The 9,900-nt window shown below is 39.3% G+C and overlaps 1 protein-coding gene across 2 annotated transcripts; it reads right to left on the bottom strand.

Annotated features, from left to right (window-relative positions):
- Nucleotides 1-2,203: 2,203 nt before the first annotated feature.
- On the bottom strand, nucleotides 2,204-8,782 carry SEC61G (SEC61 translocon subunit gamma). 2 transcript variants are annotated; one of them, XM_046021503.1, is made up of 4 exons: nucleotides 8,710-8,782; nucleotides 7,729-7,827; nucleotides 6,353-6,455; nucleotides 2,204-2,372 (listed from the first exon to the last, which is right to left on the bottom strand). In XM_046021503.1, the coding sequence occupies exons 2-4, from the start codon at nucleotides 7,820-7,822 to the stop codon at nucleotides 2,363-2,365; spliced, it is 207 nt and encodes a 68-aa protein (XP_045877459.1). In that variant the 5' UTR covers nucleotides 7,823-7,827; nucleotides 8,710-8,782; the 3' UTR covers nucleotides 2,204-2,362. The 2 variants fall into 2 exon arrangements, with proteins under 2 accessions (XP_045877459.1, XP_045877460.1); XM_046021504.1 differs by lacking the exon at nucleotides 8,710-8,782 and adding an exon at nucleotides 8,602-8,657.
- Nucleotides 8,783-9,900: the final 1,118 nt, after the last annotated feature.

The following is a 9,900-nucleotide window of genomic DNA, read 5'->3' as shown; positions in this document are numbered from 1 at the left end:
TTCTCCTTCAAACAAAAACCACAATGGTGCCTCCTGCACTCGGGTTAAATTAAATACCATTAATTCCAAGTAGAACCTTCTTAATGAGACAAATGGCCCAAGGGCAGATTTTGGGGTAAAACATCACTTGTAAGCAGTGACAAAGTAACTGGAATTGGAACCAGGCTTTATTTCCTACTCTTCCCTCAGGGCTCAGGGCTGTCTGGACTCTCCCTCCGTGATGTGTACTTTTGTTGACTTTTTGTGGTTAGAGTTTAGTCTACTGGACTACATGGCCAAGCACTTGCTTTAAGGCATAGGTTTCATGGAAATGGCAGAACTACCATAAAAAGGGCATTCTTTTATTTTGGTATAGGTATTGAAATAACACAGTGCCTCAGCAACTCTTGGGGGTGCTTGGCAGGCTATCAGTAAAGCACGTGACTCTTGATCTTGGGGTTATAAGCAAAAAGTCCCACATTGGGTGTACAGATTACTTAAAAATAAAATCTTTAAAAAAAACACAACTACTAAGAACTTTAAAAACTTGCTACTCAAAAGTGTAGTCCACGTATCAGCAGCCATTAGCAGGCAAAAAGAAATGAATATTCTCAGACCCACCCAGACCTATTCAATCATTCTCTAGGGGTAGAACCCAAGGAGCTGTATCTTAAAATAACTCTCACAGATGATTCTTATACTTGCTAAAGTTTGAGAAGTACTGTTTTATAACACAACTGCACTAGCTCTTAGATACATTGGTATGGTTAATTAAAAAAATCTATTTTATTTATTTTTCCTGCCTAAGAGTCAATTAAGTATGAAGGTTACTCTGGTCTATCACCAGTTATTGGTCAGCCCTCATTTTATATGTATAAATATAAAATATGTAATACCTTACCTATCCATGGGTCAAGAACCAGCGAATCAGCAAAATAAAAAATGAGCAGCCAAAATACATGCTATAAATAGGGACTCATAATTACCTTATATTAAGAAAATACTTGTGTCTAGAACTGTCTAATAAGATAAACACATTTGCCAGAGGCAAAGGAAGTCTACATTTTAGAATAATTTCTAGCATAATTTGTATGTGTATAATATGTGCACATGTATATGTACATATCTATGCATTGTGCACACATACACATACACATACATGTGTTTACACACATGTCCACACACACACACATTTTCGCCTTTAAGGAGCTTAGTATCTATAAAATGTGGCCACATGGATGCCCCATGATTAAAGTTCCAAGGCTGTATTTTTATTTCCTTGAAGACCACCATTCATTTAAAACTGAAGTACTTAGCATTTCAAAAATAGGCAGAAAATCAGTTACTATCACAATGAGAACAGACTTTGCTCTCGGCACTGGATTCTAAAACTGAGGAACACTGCCCAACCATACCAGTTAGACTCCAGACTACCTTATTCATGAAGAATCAGGACATCATCAAAACTGAAGTACTTAGCATTTCAAAAATAGGCAGAAAATCAGTTACTATCACAATGAGAACAGACTTTGCTCTCGGCACTGGATTCTAAAACTGAGGAACACTGCCCAACCATACCAGTTAGACTCCAGACTACCTTATTCATGAAGAATCAGGACATTCATCATACTTATATTATTTTCAGATGTAGGATATACGGATTCAACAATTCTCAGTGCTGCTAACCAATTTATTATAAACATACTGGAACTTTGGAAATAAAGTTCAGTAATTAAACACCAAATAAACAGACTAAACCACTGCCCCCCACCCCGCTAAAGGGGAATAAACTATCTCTCCTGTTTATTACTTTTTTTTTTAAAGGGAAAAGGTCATTTTTCATCTCACATTCAATTATCAGTGAATTCTTCACACAATTCAGAACTCTAATGTTTCTGCTCTCTCACTCTGAAGTTTTAACCATTATTTCAGGAAGCACCTAAACATCTACATGCACTTCACCTGCTTGTTCAGACAAAACTCCTACCCTACCCTCAAACTCTTTCTTACCTTTACCAACCTTATTTGTTCTGTTTCTTTTCCCATGATACAAAAGTTTATGAGAGAGGGGCACTGAGAAAGTGCAGTATTTCATTTTAATTTCTCCTATTAAGCAAAATATGAAGGACAGAAGGAAGGAGAGTAAGAAAGGAAGGAGGGGAAAATAACCCATTATATCCTATCAAATTTGTTAAATATCTATGATGGAAAAAAGTTACATTTGTTTATTTTGAAACTGTTTTAATTTACAAATACAAAACACCCTGGAAGACAAAAATGAAAGAAAAACACAAAACATCTAGGCAAATTTTTACTCCATGAGCTTCTCAAATCCTCACTTATTCACCAACCCCCAAGATGAAAAAGTCTCCTAAAAAGGTGTTCAGCCGCCACTGCAAAAGAAAGAAAAATGGTCCATCTCAGTGCATAGAACATTTTAATAACAATAATTACTTGAAATAAGGTATCTATAATTTTATGGAACTAAAATCAGTTATTTGAGAACCCCAAGAGAGCATAAAGGAGAAGAAACTGTACTTTGAAATCTCAGAATGGAAAAGATCCTTAGAGATGATGTGGCTTCTGCATAGGCTTATCTTAAAAACTCTGAATCCTCTTTGGGTAATGTGTTTTATGGTCTTATTTAAGTAAGTCTTATTTAAGTCTTCTTTTTCTAAACAGGATGGAAAACATGAATTACACATAGGACAGTTAGTTGATTAAGTTTTTCAATTTGATATACAATCAACCGGCTGAAAATAAAGACTAAAACTAGCTCAACCATTCCCAGCTACGATCACTAAAAAACATGGGTTTAATCATAATGAAAACAAAAATCACCTTTTCTACAAAAGAACTTCTAAATTTCAAAAGCCTAAACATTTTAACAGTCTGCTGAGATATACATTTCAGTATCATTTAATAATTTCTTTAAAGTAGGCTCCACACCCAGTATGCGGCCTGAACTCACCACCCTTGAGATCAAGTGGCAAGCTCTACCAGCCAGGGTACAATCTCTGACTGGTAATGGTAAAATTTATTGTGTGTTTGCCATGGAAACAATTAAGAGAAAGGAAACTGAATACTTGTTTCAAAACCTTCTTGGGAACAACCCAACTGATCTCAATCCAAAAGGGTACGCACTAAGAGTGTCTGTCCTAAACAGTACTTTAGGCCACAACTTAGATAACGAAATAAAAGATTTTCTAGTACAAAACTAGGATAAAGAACCATGTTGGACAGAATAAAAACTCAAAAATCTTCCCCAAGGGAATCTAGGAAAAAGGAATTTAACAAGGATAATGTTCCATTCTTAAACTAAAAACCAACCATCCCAACTGTTTAAACCCAGGATAAAGGAAATTTATTGTAGCAGTTATTTGTGAGAAACTGTCTGAGGATTTTAGCCAAGAGCAAGAAAACATCTGTAGCAGGCATTCAATCCGAAATACTGGATTTTAAAAGGACTGATGAAATGCGAACTGGAGCATGAAGTAAGGAATGTGACTCAGAATACGAGTGTTCAACGGAACCAGAATGAGAGGTGGCTCTTAAAAAGGGTTAAAAATATAGGCTCCTGGGTCAGTTAGCCTGGGTTTAATACGCTGTTTTACCACTTACCAGCCAAGCAACTAAGGTACCTACTTTTCATGCCTCAGTTTCTTCATCTATAAAATGAAAATAGTAGTCCTAGGCTCACAGAAGTGTCATGAGGATTAAAGAAGTTGACCAAAGCAGGAACAGTCCCTGGCACACTTCCCAATAAATGTTAGAGATCATTATTACCACCACGACCATTAGAAAAACATAAAGAACTGTAAGCTGTTCACTTAAATCAACAAACACTTATTCACTGCTTTTCACGCATACAGGAGAGTACCCTGGACTAGGTTCTGCCGGATACACACACACGACAGAATACATATATATACACACACATATATATTTACATATATTAACATCTTAATATACATTAACATTTTGAGTGTGTGTGTGTGCGTAGGTAAGTATCTACAACAGGATTCCCTCAGAACTCATGATCTAAGGTGAAAGGCCCTATCAATGATGCAAGGCAGACAGTAACATCTGGCAAGACAGAGTTAAAACCCCAGTTTTAAGTGAAGGCTGGGGAAAAAATGTAAAAAGCACTCATATAACAAAATACTGAAAGAGACAGACACATGTTATTCCAAAGGGTAAAACTAAGAAAAATGAGGGATGTTTACAGGAAACAAGTTCCATATCAATTGAAAATAGTAAGTGTATCAATTAAGCCTGTCTGACACTGGAATGGGACGCAGGTGACATTGAGCTCTGTGGAAAAGGGACTTCACAGAAACCCACCATCCCACCCCTTCTGCTTACTGATGAAGCTAAGTATAGCCCGGGGATGCAGAGTGTCAGGTCTCCTAATTCTACTTGCGTATTCTCTGCATGATTCCAGCATTCTAGAGTGGGTATTCCTCACCAGTAATATCACAGAGATTTCTGAAATGAGGGAGTAGATTGAGACCTGGTCCTTTCCAGGTCTAACTTTCACTGATCCTAAAGTATCTCTTTGCAGAACTTCTGCTTAATAACTACAACAACCTACTTAAAAAATCCACCTGACAGTATCATTCAGTCACTGTCATTTAGAAGACAAATTCCACCAGTATCTATAGTAAAGCATCTAGGACTTAAAAAATTTATAGTATACAAAGCATTTCTTTTCTTTTTTTTTTTCCCTTAGATTTTATTTATTAGAAAGAGAGAGCGAGCACAAGTAGGCAGAGCAGCCCGCAGAGGGAGAGGGAGAAGCAGACACCCCGCTGAGCAGAGGAGCCCGATGAGGGACTCAATCCCAGGACCCTGGATCATGACCTGAGCCGAAGGCAGCCGCTTAACTGACTGAGCCACCCAGGCGCCCCTAAAAAAGATTTCTAAGTAACTGTTCCAAACCTCCCTATCCCCTTGAATAAGCCTAACAGGTATCACTACCTCTAAATGACAGCTAAAGCTCAGATTAAATAAATACAAGAATCCTAGAACAAGTAAGCACTGAAACTCATAGTAAGTCTTTACATCAAACTAAAATGCCTAGAACTGGATACCTGGGATGCTCAGGTCATGATCCCAGGGTCCTCCTTCACCCTCTGCCTGCTGCTCCCCCTGCCTGTGTGTGCTCTCTGACAAGTAAAATCTTTAAAGATAAATAAATAAATAAAATGCCTAAACATGAACTATTCTAATTGCTTACTGCCGTTAGGTTTCTCCATAACTTATAATCAATTGGAAAAGAAAAGCTTTTAGAAAAGAATAAAGTGATCCCAGTGCTTCTCAATGTTTTCTCCTCCTCTCTAACACACTAAAATTAAGAAACCCTCCATTAGTACAGTGGTTCATGACAGTCACAACTTCCATTTCCATTCTTATCCAAATTCTTTTTTAGGGTTTTACATGACTTGTCATTAATTTTTCCTATAATCCAAGTAAGAATTCTTAACCTTATGGAATAAACTGGGCACAGAGAAGCTAAGTACCTTGCCCAAGTTCATGACATCTATTAAGTAAAAAGAAAAAGGATCTGAACCTACAAGATCTGGTCTAGTCTGAACTCTATCAAGGTAGTGATTTTCAGACAGGGAGCATTTCTTCAGCACCTTAAAAACCAACAAGTTACTATATAGCATAAAGAAGATTTAAATTTGACTACTGGCTCTATCACATACTGAGGGTTTTTAACCCACTTCCTTGACCCTTTAAAATTTTATTTATTGGGGTGCCTGGGTGGCTCAGTGGGTTAAAGCCTCTGCCTTCATCTCAGGTCATGATCCCAGGATCCTGGGATCGAGCCCCACATCGGGCTCTCTACTCCACAGGGGAGCCTGCTTCCTCCTCTCTCTCTGCCTGCCTCTCTGCCTAGTTGTGATTTCTTTCTGTCAAATAAATAAAATATTAAAAAAAATTTATTTATTAAAGAAGACTGTGCCTATTTCAGAGTTGCTATAAAGACGCAGAACATATAAAAGCACTCCTAATTATCAGGTACTCAAAAAGTACCAGTAGACTCTAGCAGCATTAAAAAGTCAAAAGACATATCTATGCATGAACAAAATAGCAGGCTGTCAACTCAAACGATTTCAGTTCTTTTTAAAGACCTATTTGAGAGAGAGAGCGCAAAAGCAAGTGCATGTGAATAGGGGAGGGACAGAGGGCCAAGGAATCTCCAGCAGACCCCCCAAGAGGAGCCTGATTCAGAGCTCAATCTCACAACTCTGGATCATGACCTAAGCCAAAATTAAGAGTCAGACACTTAATCAACTGAGCCACTCAGGTGCCCTTCAATTTGTGTTCTATCCTTGATATTGTCTATTTCAAAAAGTTTACTTACACAATGATGTTATTAATAGGGATATGGATCAATTTCACAAAAAAGCCAATGAATCCCATTATAGCAAATCCTATTGCTGTTGCCATGGCAATCTTCTGGAATTCTGGATTTAAAAACACAAAATTTAGATTATTTTTTGCACTGTCATTGCAAGTATAGGAGAGAAAACTTAGTGACATAAATAAACAGTGCTGTACATTTCTCCTGATAGTAAATCTATTATTTTAAATTAAACAAAGCATGGTATTAAGAAATAAATTGCTTGACAGATCTTTAAATTTTCATATTTTATTGATATTTAAAGACACAGAAATAAAGTGGCTGCCCATGTTAGTGAATCCATCAACAGGCAGCAAAATAGTCTATCTTGGTAGCAAATGAACAGAATATCAAAAAGAAATGAAACATGAATAAAAGAAATGCACAGTATGTTTTAAAAGTTGTTATACTGTTAAAATAAATAAAGTTGTTATATTGTTAAAGTATTAATTACAGAAACACAGAACATGATTTTTTTTTTTAAATAAACAATACGTCTGTCGTCTTTGATATCATAATGAAGCCAGAAATAAAGCTTGAGAAAGCAAACTGGGCTGGGCACAATGCTATGTAGAAGTTTCGGACTTTGGTAATGCATCCATTTAATATCATTTCCTCAGGGAAGCTCCCCCACCCTCCTGACTTGGTTAGTCCCATTATGTCCTGTTCAAACTCCTATTTCTCTTCTAAAGGAATTACCACAGCTGGAATTAAAGTGATAACTGCTATTCATGACCATCTTCCCTCAAAGATTCTGAACAACTTTAGAGCAAGGACTACTCTCTATTACATGTTTTTATGTGTTATACTACATATACACTATAACGTAATATATTCTCTATACAGTCCCAGCTCCTAACTTCAGGCAGCACTCAAACGAATAAAGGTAAACAAATTCTGGTACACCTTTTAACAGGTAAATTGTGATAAATAAGAATTTAACTTCCTAGGTTCGCAACAACCACACTACTGATTTCATGTTAAGTTTTGTTTAGGGGAAGAAATGGGAAGGGGGCAGGGGCAGCACAGGGAGGACTCCAAAAGATTTTCCGGAGTGGGAATGTGGAAGATACTAAAAACTCTAAAGTCATTAACTATGACTAAGGCAAACCTAACGTGGGAATGAAGACTGTAATCATCTTTCACTATATGAAAATACATAAAACAGAAAAATCTGTAAAGTGTAAAAAAGTGCGTAAAATTTAGGAAGAAATGACAGTATTAAAAAGCAGTAACATGAAAATAACGCAACAGTTATTAAACTGGAAGATATTAACCAAAGAAAAGACCTAGAAAATGCAGAGAGTTAATCTTTCCTCCCATTTTAAAGCTATTACCTTTTCTATCAGGTTTAGTGCATCTTTTAACCAGCCGAATTGAGTCCTTCACAAACTGCCGACTTGGCTCAACGAACTGCATTACCTGATCCATGACGCCTATTTAAACAAAACAGACAAGTAAAAAATACGCACTGGTATGCCTTATCACAAAGTAAGTACTTGCTCAGTTACACCAAAATGTAGAGGAGAGCAGCGACGAATTCATGTCTGAGAAGAGCCAATTCCATCTTTTAAAATAAAACAAAAAAATACAGATCCCAAGCCTAAACTGCCATTATTTTTGTAAACATACTTACGCTTTTTTCTTAGTATTTCACTTAAGTTTATTCTTCAAATCCAGTGGACTTAAACTTTATCTCTGTCCGGAAAGACGCTAAGGGGTCTTTCTTCCGGGCCGGGGCGGGGGGGTTACAAGGCACAAACCCGGCACTCACTTCCAGGGGAGGGATCTAGTGACACACTACGATCTCTCGATCTAGTCTAGACCAATCCTCCCAGTATAGCCCACAGAAATGGAGGGCCAGGGCTGAGCGTAGCTCTTCCGAGACAGGACGCTACGCACAAATCCCCAGAGCCAACCCCGCAGGGAACTCCGGCCTTGGGCCATCAACTCTGGCTAGAGCACAGAACACACCCGCGGCCCCCAACAGAGTACGAGCGGCACACAAAGGCGGCCGTGCGCAAACGGCCAAGAAGCCAAAGCCTGGGCCAGGTCTTTAAGCGCTGAAGGACCAAAGGCCATCAGCCACTCTCCTTCGCGCCCTCGGGAGGCCGCGGCCTTGGGGCTTTGCTTCCAAAGAAAGCCGTTCTAGTAGGTGTGCGGAAAGCGCCGGACTTCGGTCTCCGAACTGAGCAAGCGGCCCTTCTTACCGCCAGCCCCTGAGAGCCTCCCGGCGACAACTGCCGCCTCGCCCTCGCCCGCCGCCGCCGCTTGTCACAAAGGCTTCAGCCCAAGCCCACCAGAAGACAGAGCCTCACCTGTCAGCCAACACCTCACACGCCAGCGACACGTAGCACAAAAGCTGACTGACCCAGTGCCACCGGAACCGGAAGCCGAGTCTCTGCCCTGTAGCCCGCCCACCCTTCCGTTCATTGGTCCTTTATGCGGAGACTCGGTGCGCAGGCGCAGCTTGAAGTACCCCTGCGACACGCATCCCGGAAGAGGTACGCCGCGGCGCTTGATGACCGGCACTCGTGTAGGGTTTGGATTTCTTCTGCAGCATGAGTGTGGAGTCTACCGTTTCGTTCCCTAAATCCTCGGTGCCCCATCAGCCAGATCTCACCCTGTTCGCTTTCACATAGCAAGACCGCCTGCGGCCTTGAGCCGTGCCTGCTCTATTAGAAACGAGCTGGGTAAATCTCTGCTAATTGGATTCCATTTGATCGGATGATTTCTGATGTTTCTGTGTTCAGCAGTTCATCTTGTTCTCGTACCTCCTGACTGTCCATCCTTTTTATATGTATTTAATTTTATTGATCAAAGTGAAGTTTACGAGCAACACAATCACGTTATGACCGACCTCGCTCGGAATAGTCTCCAACCCGTAGACCTGGCCCTCTTCCCGTATCAGCCTTGGGACTATATCTAGAATTGAGCCCTTCATTAGGTATACCCTAGGTTTGGTTTGGAGAAAGGGTTATGATTATATATGTATATGTTATCTGACTATGCTTTGGTGAAACTATTAGGAACTCAAATATTCGGTGGTAACAGGTGAGCTTGTGATTTTGTTTTTAGAGGGACTCATTCCTTGAATAATTATTTGAAAGCCTGTAGGTAATTATTTATTAAGCACTGTATAAGACCCTCGTGGAGCTTATTGTTGGAATTTGCAGTGGAAGGAGAGAGAGTCTGTATAAATGCTATATAGCAAATAAAAGGGAGGTGTTGTGAAGAGAGAGAGAGGGCAAAATTAAAAAGAAAAGATGGAGGGATAAAGAGAGGATTCCCTTGGATGTCCCCTATAAGGACTTTTTGGAGAGGACATATGGGCTGCAATCCTAGGGATGAAGAATTATTCAGAATTTAAAAATGACTCTTAGATCTATTCAGAATTTTAAAATGGCCTTTAGGACCGAAACAAAATATCCCTATGAACTTCGCCATGTGTATAGACCACCTGCAATACAGTGTATGGGCTTCTGACCTCTAAGCCGTTGAATCAGAAT

The sequence above is a fragment of the Meles meles genome, chromosome 10, assembly GCF_922984935.1.
Source record: "Meles meles chromosome 10, mMelMel3.1 paternal haplotype, whole genome shotgun sequence".
NCBI classification, from domain to species: Eukaryota; Metazoa; Chordata; class Mammalia; order Carnivora; family Mustelidae; genus Meles; species Meles meles.
The sequence above is the reverse complement of the archived record's forward strand: the minus strand, read 5'-3'. Positions and strand labels throughout refer to the sequence as shown.

Bases quoted from the DNA above. Each gene is read 5' to 3' on its own strand.
- SEC61G (XM_046021503.1), bottom strand. From the start codon at position 7,822: ATGGATCAGGTAATGCAGTTCGTTGAGCCAAGTCGGCAGTTTGTGAAG. The intron at 6,456-7,728 runs GTAATAGCTTTA...TTTTAAATCCAG, and splicing joins CACTAAACCTGATAGAAAAG to AATTCCAGAAGATTGCCATG.